General features: G+C 42.6%; 2 protein-coding genes across 5 annotated transcripts in view; one reads left to right on the plus strand and one right to left on the minus strand.

Annotated features, from left to right (window-relative positions):
• ZNRF2 (zinc and ring finger 2) overlaps nucleotides 1-22,372 on the plus strand; it is a 189,766-nt gene that overhangs the window by 100,300 nt on the left and 67,094 nt on the right. The window contains exon 3 of one of the 3 annotated variants that reach the window (XM_090046421.1): nucleotides 11,436-12,315. The exons of the other annotated variants lie outside the window; for them this stretch is intronic. Coding sequence (XP_089902547.1) covers nucleotides 11,436-11,512 — 77 coding nt within the window. The 3' untranslated portion in view covers nucleotides 11,513-12,315. Of the gene's footprint in view, nucleotides 1-11,435; nucleotides 12,316-22,372 lie in introns of those variants that run through there. 3 annotated transcript variants of the gene reach the window in all.
• NOD1 (nucleotide binding oligomerization domain containing 1) overlaps nucleotides 2,993-22,372 on the minus strand; it is a 30,734-nt gene continuing 11,354 nt past the window's right edge. The window contains exons 4-12 of one of the 2 annotated variants that reach the window (XM_090046415.1): nucleotides 20,463-22,266; nucleotides 17,496-17,579; nucleotides 15,622-15,705; nucleotides 13,839-13,922; nucleotides 12,324-12,407; nucleotides 9,349-9,432; nucleotides 6,953-7,036; nucleotides 5,132-5,215; nucleotides 2,993-3,472 (exon numbers count right to left, since the gene is read on the minus strand). In XM_090046415.1, coding sequence (XP_089902541.1) covers nucleotides 3,400-3,472; nucleotides 5,132-5,215; nucleotides 6,953-7,036; nucleotides 9,349-9,432; nucleotides 12,324-12,407; nucleotides 13,839-13,922; nucleotides 15,622-15,705; nucleotides 17,496-17,579; nucleotides 20,463-22,266 — 2,465 coding nt within the window. In that variant the 3' untranslated portion in view covers nucleotides 2,993-3,399. Of the gene's footprint in view, nucleotides 3,473-5,131; nucleotides 5,216-6,952; nucleotides 7,037-9,348; nucleotides 9,433-12,323; nucleotides 12,408-13,838; nucleotides 13,923-15,621; nucleotides 15,706-17,495; nucleotides 17,580-20,462; nucleotides 22,267-22,372 lie in introns of those variants that run through there. The other variant, XR_016442207.1, reaches the window with a different exon arrangement.

Below are 22,372 nucleotides of genomic sequence, written 5' to 3' on the forward strand. Positions count from 1 at the left end.
CCTTGAATCTGATGAGTTTGAGAACCACTGCTGTAGGCAGTGTATAACTGTGCATCCTCAAGCTGCTTTGCACATCCCCCTTCCTACTGTGCTGTTTTTTCTGGGCACTTGTAGAACCAAACTGTAGGGGTTGTTCTGCACTGGGAACTGGACCCCTACCTGGAGCAAATGAATACAGGACTGTTAAAGAGGAGACAGCGCTCTGTACAAGCATTTCTTTAGCAAATTACAGTACTAACAAAATGTAATGGCCATCTTAATTTTTGCTTCCCAAAGACCTAAGTTGGAGCAAACACGGACTGTGCTGCTGGCTGCAGGGGCATAGCCTGGAAGCTTACCTCCAGTATCTCAATAAGCTTATATTCATAGATGTAGGGTTGGAAGGGACCTTGTAGTCCGACCCCCTGCCCTGGGCAGGAGAGAAAACTGGGCTCAAATGACCCCAGCCAGGTAAATGTCGAGTCTCCTCTTAAAGACCCCCCAGGGTAGGAGCCAGCACCACTTCCCTTGGAAGTTGGTTCCAGATCCTAGCCGCCCTGACTGTGAAGTAGTGGTCTAATGTCTAGTTTAACCTACTCTCTAACAACTTACGACCGTTATTCCTTGTTACTCCGGGAGGCGCTCGGGGGAACACGGTCTCTCCCATTCCCCACTGGTCCCCCCTAGTAAGTTTACAGACGGCCACTAGATCCCCTCTCAGCCTTCTCTCGCGAAGGCTGAATAGGTTAAGCTCCCATAGCCTCTCCTCGTAGGGTCTGCCCTGCTGTCCCCGGATCATGCAAGTGGCCTTCCTTTGGACCCTCTCAATGCTTGTGATAGGGGAAAAAAACTACCAACATGCCAAGGATATTCAGCCTCCCCCCAGAACAGCAGCCATATTATCTCAAAACCAAATCACTGGGACTATTGAAGCCATGGAATAAATGTGCAAAACAGATCACTGTTGTGGCTGCACTTGGAACAGGAGCTGATATGTGGGTGTTTGGACTAAGGCTACAGTACTCAGGATGCTTAGGCCCTCTTCATATTCCAGCCAAAGGGCAGAAGCTTTGTGAATACGAATCCTTCTCTGAAGTTAATCACAAGAACTGGAGTGGGCCTTTTATAACAGTGCTATATATAGTCAGCTTCTTAACACAGGGTCCAACTTGGCGAGCATTTACTGGCAGATTCAGTGCAAGTTACTGTTAGCAATCCAGTAAACAGCTGTAACAGAACTGGACACATGGTTTGTAACAGACAACATGGGACAGCATTTGTGACAATCATCCATGAGTGTTAGGCAGCAATTTTTTTCAAACATTGTCCCAAACTACAGAATAAGGAAGCCTGATGGGCTGAGCCCTGATGGAGCACTATTCCATGCAGGGACATTTTATACTGAGTTGTCATCTCTGTGACTAGCCAGTAAGAGGAAAATAATGCTCTCAGTTGTAAAATGCACCCTTCTTTCCTCCAGGCCTAAAGTTTAATTCTTCCTGGAGCACGTTGGGCTCCCTCGGCACTTTGCTCCCCTGCTGGGGGAGAAGTTCCTGCTTGACCGCAACTAGAGCCAATGGCACTCAGCACCTCTCAGGGCAGAACCTTATTTTGTTGGTGCCTGCTACCAGTCAAGAGTGACTGGGAAGAGGTCAATGAGACCTACCCTTTGCCCCATCCCTTTGTCTAATTAAAAAAAACAGCCATGAAGAGGGCTTTAAGTGCCTTGTGTGGGCAGATGTTTTGTGGTTGAAACATGCTGCCTGTGTAACTTGACCTTTTTTTTTGCTTTAGTAAACATACAATCCATATGTACAAATTGTAAGTTGCCTGATTTCTTGATGACAGGCAAAAACCTCATCAGTTGGTCTCACTGTGAAGAAAGGCTCATTGCTGATGTAACAGCCAAGGAAGAAAAGTCCCCTGAATGTAACAAAACACTTCTGCAGGGTTTGAAGTATGCTTAAGTGTGTTTGGGGGCAGACTGACATGGACTGGTGTGGGGGCTAGGAGGGAGATGGAGTGAGGCATGGATCTGAAATATACACAAGAACTTTCTCACATTTAATTTTTGCAGAGGTCTGGATTTTTTTTTCCCTGAATCATCTTTGGCCTATCAGGGTTTTGTGGGCTACTCAGTGGTTGGGAAGTCTAAAACAGCTCTTTCAACTATCTTAGAGTAACAATGATTTAGCAAAAGAAAACTTTAGAAACACTGCCTAAGCCTTTTCTGTATAGCTGTTGCTTTAGCTACTTTACATGTTGAGTGCTTGAGCTGTTTAACAATGGGGGGCTGATTAGCAGGAAGCACTGAATACTTGGCCCTCTGACATATTTCTTTAAAGCACCTCCTCCTGCATTCCCCAAATCCTTGCTTCTGAAAATCTTTTTCTCCATGTTCTAGCTCCACACTTTCCTTTGCATTTTAATCCCTCTCCTACACATTCAGTGTCTCCATTCAATCACATAGAGAAGGAAAGCCTTTCACACCAGTGCTAACATGCTCCTGCTCTTACCTGCTTCAGGGATAAGAAGTTCCTGCTTGACTCGATCTGTTTTTATCCACCTTGAAGCTAGGCAACTCGTACAGTATGTTGCCATCAGAGCACCTTCTAGGGCCAGGTTCCAAGGCAGAGTACTTGAGAGAGCAACCTACTTTAATTCTTTGGACAAGGAAAGCCATGCTGGCTATGCAAGCACGGGCTGCCCTTAAGAGTATTTAGGGGAAGCTGCACTAACCAGCTCCTATGTAGGGGAAGGATTATTAAAAGTAATCAATGCCCTGAAGTCCAAGATACCACTTTGCTGGAGTGCTGAGTATTTGGTACTCCAAGTAGAGTCAGCAAGAACAGCACCTTTGAAAATCAGGTTCCAGGTATCAGTCAGGAGAGACTATCAGTGCTGAGGGCAACAGTATAGAAAACCACCAGAAATGATTTATGTTTCCACTGATAGTATCCAAGGGCTTACAAACTTATTTTAGTGACAGTGAGTAGAAAGCTTGTGAGCTTTTGGATTTTTCACAAGCTCCTTCTCCCTTTATTGTGTATATAAATATAAATAAGTTAGTGTTATTTACACCTGTGTACAGAATACATCTATTTATCAATATACAGAGATCTGCCAGTGGGTGCAGGTTGATAACACTTAGCATTTTCTCTTCAAACACCATGCATTCATTAGTAATTAAGGCAACTTTGCACTCAGCAGAAGTATAGAGTAATAGGCAGGCACTTCAGTGGGGGCTGGTGGGGGGAAGCACAGTGTGTTCACAGGAAGCCAGTGAATCGCACATCTCTCTCTCCTAGACTGCAGCTTGACACTTGCCCCCAGTACAGATGGAGGCCATGGAAGCTCTACTGTCCAAGGGCTGAAGCAGCATTTGTAACACTGAGCTTGTCCAAACTGGAAGGTGGTCACTCAAAAGCAAACAATCCGCTCTTCATTTTCAAAGGCTTTGGCCTCTTCCTGGTTTATCGGGTTCCCGTTTAAACTGTCAGAGAGGGTGAAAGGAAAGGAGAGTAAACCAGGGCCCATGTTGTGGCTTTTGGTAATTCCGGGTCTCTTGCTTCTTTCAAAGTTTTGAAGCAGAGATAGGTTTCCTCAGGCTCTGTGTGCCAGATGCTTACCTCAGAGCACAGCCTAGCAGGGTGTGCCTTACACCCAGTTCACACTGGTGTCCCTGTTACAGATACTGAGGCAACACTGTTCAAAAGCAGTGGCTTAAATTACTTAAATAAATAGGTCCTGTGCAAGCACAAGAGCTTACTAGGGGCTTGGCACTTTAGAAAACTGAATCAGGGATTGGTTATCTCATGATGGAGTTAGAAGCACCATCCTTAGACAGCCAGACAGCCTTGACTGCAAGAAGGCCAAGACATGGCCTTTAAGTTGGCTATGCTGCTTTGAAAGGCCTGTGGGGTGACTGGCTGACAGTGGCATGGCTATTGTGAATGGTAACATCCAACTACTGAAGGTTCACAGTACTGGGCATCTAGTACAAATGGACAAAGCCCTAGTCCCCATTTCACTCTCATTCATCCGTGTCACTATAAAAGGGACAAAACCTAATTTACTGGGCTATTTCATGGACTACTTAAATATTCTAGAGCAAAATGTTGTGTGTTGTCCTTAAAGTTAGGCTCCTAGATTCACATTTAGGTCCCTGATTTAAAATAGCCTAGTTTTCAAAAGTACTGAGCCCTCACCAAGGCCTAAAAAGACTGTAGCCCCTCAGAAAATGCAGCTACTCTCACTGGGAAACCTAAAGACAGGCTCCCTTGTTGGGAGCTCTTTCAAAACAAGAACTTAACATCCTTGCATTTTTTTTAACTGTGTGTGTATATGGGGGGGATATATTATTTATTTCTATCTCTCTATATAGCTATGCGTGTGTGTGGTGGAGCAAACACTTAGCCTAAAAGCAGCAGCGCTAAAAGTAGTCTGATTCTGCTAGTTCTAACACCCCACAGAGAAGGTGGAGGGAGTTTGGCTTTGTGCCTCAAAGTGTGCACATTGGGGTTGATGCCGCCATAATCTAAAGCAAGCAAATCTTGCAAGAACTTAATCTTGCAGCTTAGCACTTTTTGTGCCTGGAGCGCTGCCTGAAAAAAAATCAAAGCACAAACTTGATTAGCTAAACTGTGAATGCTAATTAAATGCAGCTCTCACCTGCATCTTGGTTTAGCTGTTTAGGAGCATAAAAACATTAAAAAAGAAAGCTGGAAAACATTAATTCAGGTTAAACAAAATTCAAGACTGTAAAAGACCCTGATTCTTAAGTGGCCAGGTATGCAGTCAGAGAGAAGCGTATAGGACTGACTGTGGGTACAAGTGTTTGCATTTGGTCAGTAATAAAATGGTGAGTTCCTGCAGCTACTGGGAGACTGGTTCCATCTCAAGTGCAAATATCTGTCTTGGTCTATTTACTATTTGGAGGCATGAATTAGCTTAGCCAAGATAGCTGGAGTAGAAAGTCACATACCTCACAGGCTGGAAATACAATGACTTTCTAGGAATTTGATCTAAATTTTTTCTGGAAAAGCTTCCCAAAATACCCCAAAACGAAATGAAACAAACCAGAAAACCTTCCTGCAAGCAGCTTGTAGTCAGAGTGGTTTGGAAAGCAGCTTACTGAGACTCAGGGCCTTACCAGATCTCTTTAATGGCAGTGTTCTCCTGGAGAGCTTCACAGAGATACTGGGCCCCTTTGACTGTAATTCGATTCTGGATAAGCCTGAAAACAAAGCACTTTGTCAGTCCAGCTGTTCAGGTACAATTTGCAGCATTGCCTTCCTTGCACAAGTGGCTAATGTCTGGGGTGTTTGACTGAGAAAACAATGCTTAGTTCCTAGCTAAGCTTGACACTGAAGAGCACGGCTGGATGGCTGCCAGGAGAGGTGGTTCTGATTTCTGTCCCTGCAGACAGCATGATGGTGGCAGACAGTCTCCCCATAGATGTACTCCTAGAAGTAGGGCTGGGCTCTTAAAGCTTCTTGATTACAAGTATGTGCGTGTGTTTTAGGGTTATTGAGCTTAATTATACAATTGCTGGAACATCTGCTTTTTGATTGAAGAGCAGGAGCTGATTGCTCTCAGTGTGGGGTTAGGAAAGCTGAATCCACTGACATAAAAATGCTTTACTCTGATTTAATCTGTCAGAGTTATATTTTCTATTTAGCTAGAACTCTTCAAAGGAGCACCATTTAAGTGATGCAAACAGAATTTTATGTGCCTATTCTGCGGCAGGCTGACTTTTTTTAAGAAGTTACTATTTATCATGTGAGAGACCCAAATGCTATTCTAATCCTGGTCCCATTTGTCAAGCCAGTGAGAAATTGGGAGACTTTTGGAAACAGGCTAGGTGTAAGTGGGTGCAAACCCTCTCGGTGAAGTTGGTTTCCATCAGAGTTGAAGTATTCCTGACACATTCCACTTCTGGGCAGATGTACGTGAGCCACAGATCCAGGCAACTTCTCCAGCCAGTTTAACTGAGCCATGATTACTGGGTCCATGGAGGGTTCCATCTCGTCTTTGATTATGGAGAAATGCATTTGAAATGCTCCTTTATCAAACATAAACTACCCCCTAGCATGAGTGTTTAAAAAGAAAAATACATAAAATGTACAAATACAGAAACTGAGGGAGCAGGTGATCCTTACTAATGGGTAGGGGGAGGGGTTCACAAATCTGAAAACACCACTGATCTATAGTAGTCTGGCCTCCCTCAACATGTGCCTCATAGTTCTTGGTGAAGTCCCCCATAACTAGCAGAGGTTTGTAACTCAGATGGTAGAGAGAATTCGTTTTCAAGAACCTCTGAAGTACGGCAAAGAGGAGTTTACTTTAAAGGACCTTCTATACTTGGTCAATGGATGGAAATACAGCAAAACACTGTGAATCCTTCTAGATACTGGGAGAATGCTTGGCTTCATCTCAAGTGTAAATATCTGCCTGGGCCCATTTGCCATTTGGAGACATGAGTTGGCTTAACCAGGAAAGCCAGGATATAAATTTGTCTACTGGCAGCAGTGACTGAGTTGTGCTGAGCCCTTATGCAGGCGCTGGTCCAAAGATATGCTCATGCTATTTTAAGAGAGATTTAGAATAAACTGTGCACAAAAGGTTCAGTTGTAAATGCCAAAAGCTAAGCACCTCCAGTCAAAGTCTCTGTATTCTAAAAGTTTCCAAGAGTTTCCACTGTTTTCTGTTATGAACTGCCAGTGTTTAGCACCTCTAAAACTTAGGACCTTTGCTGTTGTGCCTGAAGGTGGATGAAGGTGTCCGACTTCACGCACATTTTCCAAAAGCCTGAAAAATGTTAGCGGCAGCAGGTCTTATTTAACTTGTCACCCAAACACCCAGCGTATCCAGGCCATGCCCAGAAAGTTTATGGTACCTAACCAGGCCTCAAGCTGAAGCCATAATGCAGTGGTTGTCAAAGAGACCAGACCTGTGTGTAAGTGGAACTCACCACAAATGTGCTAGCGTCTTGTTGACTTTCACCATCTCTGCAAAGCTCTCTGCAGCCTCATCATCCAAGTCATTTTTAGTCAACCTAACAGAGGGAGACAGTTCAATCAGGAGATATTTGTACAGCTCCTCATTTCACATCTTTTGCTTCACAGTTATTTAACTTGCTGACAAATGCACTAAATTTTAGATAGTTCCTGCCCTCAGTGACTTCAAAGATTGGATGCAAAATACTCTGGGGAGAAGGCAAAAGGTAGGAGAGGGAAGTGTACTGGCTCTTTTGGTGAAAATGTGGGTGGAGGTGGGACTTCACTGATGTGAGTTAGGAGGACTGGGCCTTGGAGAACATACTGGGGGGAGGGGAGGTTGTGCATTAGAAGAGGTGGGCAGTTCAACATAGCTGTAGCATCAAAGAAAGCATGAAAGCATGCGAGAACAAAGAAACTGCTCTCAAAACAAAAGTGAGGTGAGAATAAGGGGAAAGTGAAGCGAAGAGTGGAAAGAAATGAGAGTAGAGCTGCAGAGGTTGGCGGGGGGCAGTGCAGAGGCTGGCAGGGATCTGAGGGAGGAAGAAGCCTGAATTTAATAGAGGCCATTAATCCTTGTGGTCCACGGGCTTGGGAGAATTTTTTGTGCTCTAGATGGGATTGATGTGGAGAATGGAAGGCCAAAGAGGAAGGGAGCTGCCTTGCTCTGTAACTAGCTTTTGTAGAGCTCCTAGTGCTAGGATTTACAGGTGCATTTGCAGTGAGCAATGTTAGTATTAGAAAAGTGTATGCCAGTACAAAGAACTATGTAAATGGGAGGAAGGCATAGCTGGGGACAGTGTTTCTATCTGACTCAAGAAAATAATCCCAAGATGGAGGAACTCTGCTTGATCAGAGCAGTAAACCAGTCTTGTGCACATTACCAGTTGATAGTAGGAGTCTGGTGGTCCTTACTTTCGCAGTATGCCACTGATGCTCAGGTGTCTTCTCACTGAATCTAGCTGGACATGGAGCTTTTCTCCCCATGGCCTGGCACCTACTTTAGCCATCTACACCTGTGCAAAGTGGATCTGAGATGCTGCCCCCACAGCAGAATGGTCCTGTCCCACTTGCCTTGCACAGATTGCATTGCAGTTTAGTCTCTGTAAATGGCTCCTCTCATTGAGGCTTTGTTCTCTGTGTTGCTGAATGGCCAAAGTGCAGTAGCAAAAGAAATGAGAGAAACAAATAGCCAGGCCCAGGCACCTGCAGATGGTGGGAGCTCCTCCAGCAACACAGCTAGGGCCATGGGAATGCACGTAGTCCACATTACAGACTCACCCAGCCCAGCCTCACAGCAAAATCGGCAATTGCGTCAATGCATTTGTTAGGGGGGACCTTCAGGCTTCTCAGTCTGGGAGTTTCCTCCCCAGCAAGAAGGAGAAGCACTCTTAATACCCTGGAGTGCCAAACCCACCTCTGTTTCTTCTGTGGGAGTGCTTCTGTTCTGTTCCCTCCCAGGCTCTGAGCTAGAAAGGGAAGCATCAACATTTGATCTTCCCCTTGGGGAATCCTACCAAGCTACCTCCTGTTCTGGTTTCTCTCTGCACTGATGAGCTCAAGTGAAAATCTTATCTTAGCAATTGGCAACAGGCAGCTTCTGTGGCGGCTTCTATAGGCTTCCCTGTGAAAGGAGTTAATGCCTTTTGCTGCTTGGCTTAAAATCCTGGTAAGTGTGTACCAGTGGTGGCCAATCTTTTTGGAAGAGGTGCCACAAATTAGCCCTGCACCTTACCTGAATTTCACTCCAATTCCCTTCCTCTGCCCAATCTGTTGCCCTGCCTTCTGCTTCCTGCCCTATCTACTTCCTGTTCCCTTCCTGATCTGCTGTGCACCACAGAGGTTGCTGGTTGGCCACTCCATTCCACACTACCAAATGAATGCATGATTGAAACAGGGGTAGGCATAGTTACCTATACTAGCTTTGTTTTAGCTAGCACAGATAACAGCAACAGTGAAAATATGGTACCCTGAACTGCATCATGGGCTGTAAAAGATGACTTAGAGATGCTCTGGTTGCTAGATTATGCCAAAGCTCTTGTGTCTATATCTTCACTGCTATTGCTACCAGTGCTTGCAAGAGGAAAGACAGCATAGGTATGCCTACCTGTGCTGTAGTTACATCTGCACCCTCCAGTGCAGACATATCCTCAGTGTGAAATATGCTGGGCTCCAGCACTTCTTCAGGAGAGATGAGCAACAAGTGTTGCTGGCTGTTCATGTTCATGCCCATTCCAGAGGGAAATGAGATGGACTTTCCCATGTGGAAAAAAAAATAGCTGCAGTTCTCATTTGCAGCCCACTGAATTTCATTAATACAAGCTGAATATATGATATATAAGCTGAAGTAGAATACAACAACATGGCTTACCAAAATATCCTCACAGTGTTGTTGTGCTGCATAGCTTCAGCAATGCTTTTGCCTCCCTCAGTTGTAATGCCACTGAATGCGAGACTGTGAAGAAAGAGATTTATAAAAAAAAAAAAAAAAAAGTTGAAATTCTCATATCAAACAAAAATAAGTAACCGTAATGGTGTTAAAACTAATTCTAGTACTCAACATTTAGATGGGGGCTTGCTTGCTCAAAGGCTTTGCAAACAGTAACTAATTAACACTTTACAAGTGGAAACAACTCGCAGGCAGGCTTCTGTTGTAGAAGCCTGGACCCAACTCTGTTCTCAGTTGCACAGGGTTCAAGGTTTAGCATCAGGCAATTTTATGCAAGACAGCACTCCTCAACCCTGGAGCACCTTGAGATCCTTTGCACTGTTAGGTGTGCAAATATGATTCACAAGATAAACCTGGAGATTTCAAATAAGAACCAATAGTGTTAAAAACATGATGACCTGTTGCAGTCTTTCTCAGTTCTTTGCAACAGAACTGCTCTACTATTTTTCTATACATAAAAATAGAGTGAATATTAAGAGCTGACGTTTTCCAAATGGTGCCTTGAATCTAAAAATGTTAAGAATCACTAAGTTAAAGGACTGAAAGAAGAATTGTGGTCAGTGTCTATGGGAGCCAAATGTTTTCAAAAAGAAAGGAGATGAGCATGTAATCAACAATACGTGCATACTTGCAGATGCATTTGCCATAATTCTATCAAATGATATACATTATCACAATAGCTGCAATTGCAGAAATGTTATTCTAGAACACAGTGCTGCTATTGCATACACCTTTAAACTTATAAAATATATGCACGGTTTTCAGTGTAGAAGACCACAGTATTTTTTTTAATTTGCTTCCCTTTTCTTCAAGTGGATTTTGGCAAACGTGTCTGTCTAATATTAAATTCTAAGTTGCAGTGTTTAAAATTCTGTTTATGAACTCAAATGAAACTTGAAAGCACAGGAGCAAATCTTCCACGTATAGAGGAAAGATTTGCTCCTGTGCTTTCAAGTTTCATTTGAGTTCCCCAAAATGCAGTTGTGGTAGTTGGATTCAAGTGGTGTAGATGTGAATTTCACCTCATGTTTGTGCCAAAGAAGCCCAAAATCAAATGCCACCTAATTATAAACTAGTCAGGGGGGATCAGCGGGCATTGGGGGAGTCACTGTTCCCCCGTGCACTGCCAGGAGTGACCAGGAATAACGGTCACAAGCTGGCAGAGGGAAGGTTTAGGCTAGATATCAGGAAGCGCTACTTCACGGTCAGGGCAGCTAGGATCTGGAACCAACTTCCAAGAGAGGTGGTCCTGGCTCCTACCCTGGGGGTTTTTAAGAGGAGGTTAGATGAACATCTTGCTGGGTTTGTTTGACCCCAGTATTGTTTCCTGCCATGGTGGGGGGGTCGGACTAGATGCTCTGCTCAGGTCCCTTCCGACCCTAGAAACTATGAAAAACTATATCAGACCTAGTAGATGACTACTAACAGAAACTTTCTTGGAGCAGAGATCCAGGAACTTGTCCAAACTGTTCACCTCTCCAAACTGTCCTCCACAGTGTAATCCTTGGATTAAAACCCAGCACCTGTAAGGAGGCATCAGTGAGGGGAAATGTGTGCAGTCGGGAAGAGAACCTCTGTACTGCCGGGCCTTCCTCCTTATGTCCAGAGCCAAGAGCCCAAGCTCTGAACCAGCCATGAGCATGCTAAATGCAGACACTCAGTGAAATGAAAGGGCTAGACCCTTCATACTAATACAGGGCCATATTATTTGACAGAGCATTTCGGGTCTGCTTCAAGAACCTCTGAAATCAACAGGCGTCTCTCCAGTGATTTCACTGGATCAGGCCCACAAACAACAGGTGGAGTTAGCTTCCTATTCAGGCATACGCTGATGCAAAAAAGTCTACCCACAACTAGTGACACTGGCTGAAATAACCTGTTTTAATAAGGTAAGCCAGTGCTGGAATAGCTGTGTGTTAGGCAAGACCTGAAGCATCAGTGTTTGCCAATGCCACGGGCAGGATTCCAAATTACGCCTGATCTGTTTAACAGTGATTCTTATGTTTCAGTGATCCTAAACATGCTGACCAGAATCACTATGTTTGTGCAGAAGAAACTGAAGTGTGCCATCTTGTGGGGAAAATGAAAAGACTGGCTCTGTCTTTCAAAAGAACATTAATAATGGAGTTCATTATCACTAGGAAACAGAATGAAGGTACTGGACAACAGAGGGTCAAAATAAAGAAGCAGGCACTAGACATGGAAAGTGACTTTGAAAAATCACCCTCAAGTTCCCAATAAGCATTTGAAAAACTGGCAAGAGATGAAACTTCCAGGGTCAGATTTATATTGCTGGTTTCCCCAACTGCCAACTTCAATCATTTTAGTGCCAGCTCAATACTACATACTGAACTTCATTCTTAACAGAGGTCTAGCTGATTATGAGGACTACTCTCTTATAGTCCCCTACAGCTTGAATGTTGTGCAAACACTCTGCCCCCAAAGAGTTTGCAACAGTGAGCAATACTAAATAAATGGATCTATTTCTCCATCAGAGGGTGAACCATAATACTTACAACAGCAGGGGCTTGACTTTCCATCTCCCTGCAACTTGTGCAATTATAGAGCAGGGCAAATGAGTCAAAACAGCAGTGCTGGCACACTCTTTATGCTGGTGTCAGCCTCCATGTGTTGCAAGGTTACAGGGAACCAGGCCTCAGATTGCTATTTCAAGCACTGGAAGAGGAAGGGTGCCAGATGTACAGTTCTTCTTTCTAACAGGGAGTCTCACATAATCTAAAGAGATTTTTGTTTGACTTGGTGGCCTGCTGGCCACAGAGAAAAGACTGCATTTCTAACTGGTGCTCTAAGGTAAAGATGGTCAGAGGCAGGTGAGTTTTCAAAGCACTTTAGAAAGACAGCATTTCCAAAGCGTTTTTTGTTTTTCTATTTTTTACCTCACATTTGTTAAGGTAGGATGATTCCTGAGCGCATCAGCAAAAGCTTTAGCTCCTTCATCTCCAATTTGATTGCCCCACATTCTGGCAAGGAAAGGAAATCAGGAAAATCAGACACATGGATTTAACGCCATCCTTGTCAACGCACATTCCACTCTCCCCATGACCTTGTGTCACTAACTAGTGCTTCAGTCTTGTCAGGAATTTGTTACTCTTCACTTTCACTGAGCCTTACCAGTTCCACTCCCAGAACTTTTCTGGATTAAAAGCCAGAATCCAGAGATTAACTCGGGGAGAGAACTCTAGGGAGACCCTTCAGTTCTATCTCTTTATAGTGTACATGCAGCATTACTCCCTGGTTCTTGTTCTATGGGAGACAGGGACCAAGATCCTGTCATTTCCCTGATTCAAGCCCAAATATGATGGGAGCAGTTTCCTTACTTTCCTGCATGCAGAGGCTGAGGATATGTCCTGCAAGAAGTGTGTAGGTGGGAAAGATTCATCCTCTCCCCAGATGCACACTAGGACATGTGCTCCAGGATGACCATTGCACATGGACACACATACCCTGACTGCAGGTCCCCTTTCTTCAGTATCACACTGAGATAAAATAGTCATAAGCCTATTACTGTTGCAAGGGGCCTGAGGGACTATTACTACCTTCAATGACAGACAGCCAAAAGAAGGAATAAAAATCCATGAAGCCTGTACAGCCTTTTGTATTTTTATGACTGCTTTCAAGGAATAATATTTCTAATTAAATAAAACACAAGTAAAACACAGTGCCAGAAGAAAGCTACAGTTTCAAAGCTACGCAGAGTAATTCCACCACCTCCTGCTGAGGAGCCTGACAAAATCCTTCTCTCCAGACCCCCGGCTTTGAAAATTCACCCTGTCAGAGGAGGTCTAAAAGGCTGTTTTTGAGGTACAACATTCTTCATTAGGAAAAGCCTGATGACTCAACTCGGAGCAATGTTCAGCTTGGCAGGTAATTGGCTGGTACTCTTTTGAAATCAGTTGAGCTCTGTCATCTAAGCACTATCATTTCAAACAATTTCCCACAGTCCTTAGGCACATTTCAGGTTGATTAGAAAAGCCTCAAAATGTGGAAACTCAATATATTCTGTTTAAATGAACACTTCTTCTCAAGCTAGGCAAAATTCATTTGGAGAGGTTCTAGCCTCCAGCTGAGACCCACCTAAGTGCTTTGCTGAATGGTATTAGATAGAAAGGGGTCTGCAGGCTGGGTGAGTTTTGGTTATACTTGTCAAACGTTGCTAGCGAAAAAGGGAAAACAAAAATGCTAACTTTCAACACTGAAACCTGAATTAATCTAACAGTCTGTAATTCTACTCATTGTAGTTCAGCTTTGCAAAGGGGTGAAAAGAGATGGTGCATGGCTGCCATTCCTACATGTAGTAGGCTAAATACTCATGTGCTACTAAGTGTCAGAGCTCCATGGCTGGCCCAGCATATGAAAAACAGGCAATGCTAGCATTAACAAATTGTACTTACCCGATTTCAAACATTGTTTTGCTCTTCTGGATAGCAAGGGCAAGACTCTTCCCTCCTTCGGTGGTTATTTTGTTTGCTCCTATTCTGCACATAATATATTAAATGTTAAGATAGTTCTTTAAAAATTATTTCCATGTAAACAATCTGTTTGCTATTTGAGCTCCAGTTTAGAAACTGATCTTAATAGCCAAGTTTGTTAATGTCAGAGGTCAGTTACAGATGTCCATTGAGTAACACTGCTGCCCATATTTTAACTTTTGATTATAAATAAATAGCTACTGTCACTTCCAGATGCAAAATATAATATGAGGAGGACCTCACTTCTGTGTAGAAAGCCAGCACTTCAGCCCTTAAAGGAAAATACAGTCAAATGTAACTGAGGTGAGCTTCAGAAATGAGCCAACTGCACAATTTTGGTTATAATTCCCTGCACAATTTAACATTGTCCTACTCTCAGCTGGGATTTTTGCCAATCATCACATGAAACATGAGGTACAGGAGTTGCCACTGTACGGTGTTCCATGATGCCCCAAAGCAGAATACAATTTTTACCAGTGTGGAGCTTTGGAGGGTTACAGTTAATAAACCCAAGTTGGAACTACCTCCAGGCCTCAATTTGTTCAAATCATAGGGAAGATGGAGTACAGGTGATAGGTGTTGTCTCCATCTGCCAGGTGTTGCTGAAGAGGGCAAACAACACTTGAACAGTGTAAGACAGTGAAGTCTTTGGCCCATGGCAGATGGGGAGAATCCTTTGGTTTTGGCATGTATGTGGATATTTAAGTGATACAAATTAGTGTGATCTGAGAAAGGTTGGAGTCTTGATTGCATGTGCATTTGTTTAAAAAAATTTCAGACCGGTGACTCTAAATCATCCTATTTTTGCATGTACATGTGATTCATCCCCTCCTTCCCATTCTCATCTAACTCAAATGTCATCCAGAAATTAATGGCACTCAATGGGTTTTTCAAAAAAGCCAGAATACCTTGGGAGATGTGTCTAATGTATAAGAAACTGTATCACACCCCTGAGATCACCATGGCAACAGCCAATTAGCACTTAGAATGGCTTTAAAGTACAGTACAAATATTTAAATAGGGAGGATGTGAGTAGTTCAAATTAACAGCAGATTGGATTCTGCCTCCCATTGCTGTACTATTCCACAAGATCTCATGATTTGTTCTCACTCCTAGTTTTTTTCTGGTGGTGATAATTAAACCATGGGTTAATTTTCTGTCTCTGAATGAAAACTACTATTGTGCATGGCTACATGTTCCAATTTGCAGGAAATCCCCTGGAACTAATGGCAACAAGTCATCAGCTAAATTTTGGTAATTCTTGCATGGAAATATGATACCAAGATAAAATTCCTCTTTTTACATGTAGAAAGGTCAGGTCTAAACAAATGCAAAATTAGGTACAGTGACTGAAATTCACCCCCATTCAGAGGCTCACAGAAAGTTTATTGTTCATTTAAATCTCACTCAAGCACCTAAGACTGGGTTTGAGGTGCGTAAGTGTTATGCTGTCCTTTAACATAGGACTTAATTCTACCCACAGAACGACGCTGTCTTCAGTAAAGGTTATAGATTAAAGAACTACAGGTAGTTATCCCTGTCAGAGTATTATAAGGAAGTAGGTAATGCTACACACTTATTTTTCTCTATGTATACACATCTTAAACTTTTTTTTGTTACTCAAGAAAATTCTCTCCTCACTTTAAATTTGCTTTCTCTGAATTATACATATCGCACAGCATAAAGGAAAAAAAATCTGCCATACTTAACATAGGTGAGGCTTGGGCATTCTTCAATGAGTTTTGCAACGTATTTGGCTCCAACATCTGTAATTTGGTTGTTGTACAGGCTTAAAAATAGTAAAAATAGATTATTTCACCTGTAAGTTAAATATATGCAAGCTGAATGATTTACAGCACCCATATAGTACTTACCTTGTTTGTAAGAAGACTGTACAATAATTTGAATATGTCTTGTTTGATGTGCAGGTAATATGATACATTATATGAAAATACAATAATAAATGGATAGCTATAAAATTCAGATATCAGCCTGGGATTTATTTGCGGGAAGGTGCAGTATGTGGAGGAAAAGAAAACATAAACATTCTTTTCTAGCAAATGCAACTTCTGTTTATTTTTGTACCAGAGCAAAAATACTGTTGCACAGTCATCAATAAAATGTGTGCCCAGTCTTTTAAAGGTCTCAAAATTCCTTTGTAAATGCATTGTGTTCTTTCCACACCACAGTCAGATATCTGAGTAAATATACGCAGAGTAGGCCACTGGTGGAGAAAGTAATTCTTGGTACTGACTTTCATTTTTCTTAAAGTAATCTTTGTGCAGCCATTTAACCAAAAGTAGTGAGTGAAGGTACTCTTTCCCACTACCCCAAACTTAACTAAAATCTGATTTTACCTTTAAAGAAACTACTATGCCATATATGGATAAGTGCAAGTATGGTTCTACAGGTGGAAGGCATGATAGAACTGCACTTTACAGACTAGCCAAAGTAAATATATAGCACAAGCTCTTGTGAGTTGAAGATCACTTCATCAGATATGTAAGAAGAAGAGAGAAATTTGAGTAAAAAGGCAAAGGAGGTGGCAGGCTGGGGGAAGAGAGAGGGGAGGAGGGCTGGGGGAGAGGTGGGAATTTCTCTGTCTATATACTCTGCTTTCTCCACATCCTTTCACAGCACCTGAACTCACAAAAAATTACGCTATATACATATACGCCATATTTATTTGAATAGAAGACAAGGTTTTTTCCCCCTAATCATAACAGAGCAAAAAGCCCCACATTAAATGCACTGTCTATCTTTCAACTGCTGCTAAAAGCAGCATGTGCTCAGGAATGGAAACCGACTAGGAAGTTGATTAAATACAGCCAACACTGAGTATGATTATGAAGTACCTGGCTGATTTTTTTTTTTTTTTTTTTATAATGTCTTGTCTTGGTTAATACAGTTAACTGTGTTAGTCTGAAGTCAAAAGGCAGGGTAAATTTACACCTTCTAGACTAATCAAAGTAGATACTGTGTGTGTACACGCACACACACGCATATATAAAATATCTACTTTGGTTGGTCTATAAGGTGTAAATCTACCTTGCCTTCTATTTGACTTCAGACTAACATGGTTTAACTATGTGCCTCTGTACAAAAGGAACCAATAATATGGCAGTTTAAAATGTCACATGTCTGTTCCCCCTTTCCCTTCTAAGCCATCTCTGTTTTATATCACAGCAAGAAGTGACTGCCCAAGGAGATCATGTATGAGCTGTGAAGTTGGCCCCATGCCTAATAACTAAACAATGGTCTGTACTGTATTTCAGGGATTGTTTTGGTGATACGTGGGAGACCACCCTGCGATCAAGGGAGGCAGAAGAGGGTCTTCTGTGTAAAGTAACAGCTCCCCTCCTGAGGTTATGTCACATTTATGATGACAGCTACCTTTCGGTGCTCTCTGCTGTGACACAAAATACTGCCTGCAGTGCCTAACATGCTCAGGTTCAATAAATTAATGAGCCTGCTTGGGTTTCCTGCCTGTCTTTGCGGTCCCAAAGTGCTACTGTTGTAAGATCATTGCTATATAAATGTAATAATAATCCATTTCTTCAATTCCCAGTGGATACATACCCCAAGTAAGACACAATTTTGTACTTGGAGAGTTCTTCGTACAGCACTCTTACTCCATGATCTGTGATCTGATTAACACTCAGCCTAAAAAAAGGTAAAAGAAAACAGATGTTTGGTCAGTACAAATTACATGGTGTTCACCACCTACACAACATTTTATGCCCTGCTTTCTGTACATTAATCATTTAGAGAACTGGACAGTTTACTCTGACATTTAACAGAGAGAATCATGCCATGCATTAAAGATATTGATGAGTATGTGACCTCAGATTTTTACCTTTCACCTAAAAACTCCCAATGCTCTGGACACTGCCCAGAAAAAAGTCATGCTATAGATTGACACATCCCATCCTCCCACTTGATTGTGATTTAAAAAGGCAGGTATTCTTCTGATGACTCAGCTGGTCCTTAATCTTCTCCTCTCATTCCTTATCCCTGCCTGTACTCCAAGGAAGGCCTGGAGAAAGAAGTGAACATAGGGTGTGTCTACATATGCATTTAAGTGCAACTAAATTTAATGAGCATTAAGCAATTTTGGTAGGTGTCTACACAAGCAGAGACTTGTCACTAAAGTTGGTGCCAAGTCCCTACAGCCCTGGCATGTGCCCCTAGTGGCTAGCACATCTACACGTGTGTTAATGTGCTTTAACTAATCATGCCTAAATTTGATACCTGCATTTGTAGGTATCAAATTTAGGCATGATTAGCCTAATTTTGTCATTTTTAATGTACATTAAGGGTATGTATGTGTAGACAAGCACCTGTGATGCACATTAGGCTAATATACATTAATGCATCTCGTGTAGACGTGCCCATAGTTACAATATCCTTCAGACTGTGACAGGCTGTAGGCTGACCAAGGCTGTAAAGAGACAAGATTGAATAATAGGACTGGAGTCCTGCAGGAAAATTCAAACATTTCAAATTATGTGTTTATCTTAAACTGGGACAAACAAATGGAAATTGATTAAGCAAAATATTCAGTTCCATAAGGTCAAAATGTTTTGTTTTGATTTTTATACTAGAAAATATTTTGATTCTGTTGAAATGGGAGATTTTGATCTTATCTAAATTGATATGTTCCAGGGAAACTTTGAATGTTATCAATTTTTTTTTTTTTTGAGAGGAAAACTGTTCAGCTGAAAGATTTGCAAGCAGTCCTAATTGCAAACAAGCTCTATAGTCAAGGATCTGTTTATGGAGAAATACCTCTCACCCGCCTGTTCATTCTGAGTTGGTGTCTTAACTGCTCTGAAATATGTTGGTAGGGAAAGGAAATCTGGCTTTACTTCTATATATCAGAGCCTTCTGCTTTGGAAGTGACTGGTCAGGCAATTACCATTTTTTCGGACCATAAGACGCACTTTTTCCCCCCCAAAAGTGGGGGGAAAACGAGGGTGCGTCTTATGGTCCGAAGGTGTGTGTCCCGGGGAGACGGGGCGGAGCTTGCCCGCGGAGGCGGCGGAGCTCAAGCAGGACATCCGCCGCTTGTTTAGACTGGAAGCCGGCGCCCGTGCCGGTGGCCGGGAGCCGGCAATAAAAATGGCCGGCCGGAACAGACAGGACAGGAGTCCGAAGGAGGGACTCGCTGCCGCGGAGACTGAGGCTCCAGGAGGGGTGCGTCTTATGGGCCGGTGTGTCTTATGGTCCGAAAAATATGGTAACTTCTCTAATTACACAATACATTTTCTATCCCATAGGAGCTAGGCACTGGAAATGAAACACCATGAGCCAAGATACACCAAGCTAACAAAAAGCACTATGACAGGGCAGTCTAATGCTGAGTGGTGTTGTTTCTGTACTTTTCAACACCTGCATGTAGTAAGATTGGGTAAGCGCATGTGACTACTGATGGAGTCAGAAAGATTGTCCTGACTTACATGTTTCTCCCTTTTGTTTTATGCTATGGGAGTGGTTTTCAACCTGTGGTCCATGGACCCCTGTGGGTCTGCAGACTGTCTAAGGGGTCTGCAAAAGATGACTATCAAAGTATGTGAATACCCACACTTACAATGATCAATCAAAAGTAAGGGAATACCCAGACTTATAATTCAAAGGGGTCCACACCTCCATTCAAAATTTCCAAAGGGGTACGCACCTCCAATCAACATTTTTAGGGGTCCTCAAATGAAAAAAGATTGAAAATTACTGTGCTATGGCACTTTTCCTCCAATTCCTTCTTTGGGGAACTGAGCTACATTGTTTTACAAATTAGTCAGAGGAGGCAGAGTCTAACAGCCCTGGCTTATTCCTCAAGGGCAGGTGAGGTTTACAGAAAAAAGCAGAGGCTATGGCCAATTAGGAGTAACAGATCCAGTGAAAAACCAACCCTCCTGAGTTTCAGGGAATTAAAAAAAAATGCTAGAAGATACTGCCACAGACTATCAAGGCAGTCAAAGACTGTGAGAGGATGGAATGCTACAGGACTACAGGCTGAGGAGTCTGAATTGTGACCTTAGCGCTTCATTTTGTTTGAAATGTTTAGGTGCCTCTTCTTTTCTCCTTCAAAGGAGTGCAAATAAAGTTTTTATTGGACCTTTGAGAGAGAAGCAGCTGTGACTAATTTTTTGAAAGACAGACTTGAGAGGAACCCAACCAAAACCACTGGCCTAAGCACTTTAAGCTTTTCTGGTGGTTTTGATTTTTCATTCCTTTTTTTTTTTTGCGATTTGGATTTTCAAATCAAACCTCCTCCCTATGGTTGACTATTCACTGACTCAGCAAAGACCCCCAAGGATATGAAATGGGCAAACTATGGGCTGATCAAAATTTGGCTTTATGAACCTATCTCCATTTAGGCTTCCGCTTTTGGAAGAGGCTTCTGAAACCAAATCTTACCATCTGAAAGCATTTTACTTCTAGGAGCACTGACACTAGCAGTATCACACTTCAAAGAATTTCTGTAAGGTTAATATTTGTGCTGTGTAACAGACCGCAGAGAAGCAATTTCTTGGCACAGAACCCTACCTGATCACCAGAAGCTTGCTAAAGCAAGGAAGCAGTTGTCTAACTCCATAGTCATTGATGTTGTTGTTGTCTAGATCGAGAGCTAGATGCTTTTGGAAATGATGCACAATGAAGGAAATGGCACTGCAGTCAGCTGAATAGGCATTGCAGTAAGTGAGTTTGATGTAATTGGCCCGCATGTCTTTAGCAGCCAACTTCCCCACTTTTTCACTTTGAGTCTCATAAATGCACCGCAGCATCCAAACAAAATTGGGTGTAACCTGAACTTGCTTATAGTTTGCAAGCTTTGATCGTGTCAGGCCCTTCATATGAGATTTCATGCTTTCTGAGAGATATGTTAAAAGAGCATTTCTTTTCCTCTTAATGGCCATAGGTGAGACTAGATGTCTCAAGAGCTTCTGTCTAGCTTTGGAAAGCAGACCACAGAGGAAAAGGTTGGTGAAGTGAAAGTGTTCATTGTTTCGGAAAGGATCTTCTCTTATTGGCCGATTATTGAACCATGGAATAGGGAGGCAGGTAAATTGGGTAGTCTCAAGGGTGGAGCATTCATTAAAAAACTTCAGTAACTCTTTTGTACCCACTTTCTCTTCAGCAATTAGGAAAAAAGCTGTGAAAAAAGACTGAAGGGTCAAGTGCAGGAACTCATAAGAGGACTGGTCTCCACAGCCTGCATAGTTGTAAACTGTCCTGAGGAATCCCAACTGCAAATCCTCTTCCAATACGTTCACAGCCATGACCTCCTCATGCTCAAAGACAAAGAGAGACTTCTCCATTCCCTGATAGGCTATTCTACCCAAAGACAGCAGGGTTTCCTTTTTTGACCTGAATGTCTCCACTTGGCTCCTGGTGTTTTTCTTCAGCAAATCTGTTTTCAGAGTTCGGTTCAAGTGGACTTCAGTCATGAGCAAAAACACGTCCGTCAATGTAACAGAGTAATCTGGAAGCTCGTGGATGTCAAACATGGAATGCAAATGTTCATAGCATTTAAAAATAATCCAACAAAACAAAGGTACAGAACACAAACTACAGAGATTGGGGTTAGCTTCTAAATGATTCAGTACCAATGTTTGGTGCCCCTCATCTTTGAAAAACATCTTAGTGTATGCCTTCAAGTTGTTGCTGGAGAAGCCTCGGAGCAATACTTTCTTCCTAATAATGTTTTGATGGACCTCAGTCCCAGTCCTTGCTGTGAGAACTTTCCTTGATCCTTTCAAAAGCTTTCCTCTAAGAAGACTCACCAACAGGGCGAGTGGGTGGATAGGTTCACTGGGTGAGCAGATCTCAGGAATGCTGTTTACGTCAAAGTCAGAATAGATCTCATCAAACCCATCAAACGTGAAAAGGACTGTGTGAGGGAACTGCAGGATGTGGTTGAATACCTCCTCTTGGTCCTGGTCTGGGTAACAGTTGTATTTGAACAGAAGATCTTTCAGACTGATGGTTTCATTCTCCTTAAAGCAGCTAAACGTCCTGCACCGGAACCGGAAAAAATATTTGGCACCAACATCCAACTCTCCTCGGGCCCAAAGACTTTGCATTTTTTGCAGCAAAATAGATTTTCCAATTCCTGCATCACCAAAGACACAGATGGTCTCTCCATCTTCATTAATCAGCCCAGTTCTATCATCAAACAGGGCTTCTAAGCAGTTCACATTGCCAAGACTCTCATTGGCATAACTGACCAGCTCCATGATATTATCAGAGTAGATTTCCTCCAGCAGCATCTCCTCCTTCTGGGCATATGACATGACAAACTTTGTGTCTCTTCCCAATTCATACTTGAGTTTCTGACGGTACCTGCTAACTAAAAAAGGGAATGAACTATTATTAAAAGCAGTCAGGTCCAATACTTCATTAAATACAAAGCATCCTGCCATTCTTGAGAATTAAGACAGACTTACAGGCCACGC

The sequence above is a fragment of the Crocodylus siamensis genome, chromosome 5 (genome assembly GCF_052110815.1).
Source record: "Crocodylus siamensis isolate JL-2025a chromosome 5, ASM5211081v1, whole genome shotgun sequence".
Taxonomy (NCBI): Eukaryota; Metazoa; Chordata; order Crocodylia; family Crocodylidae; genus Crocodylus; species Crocodylus siamensis.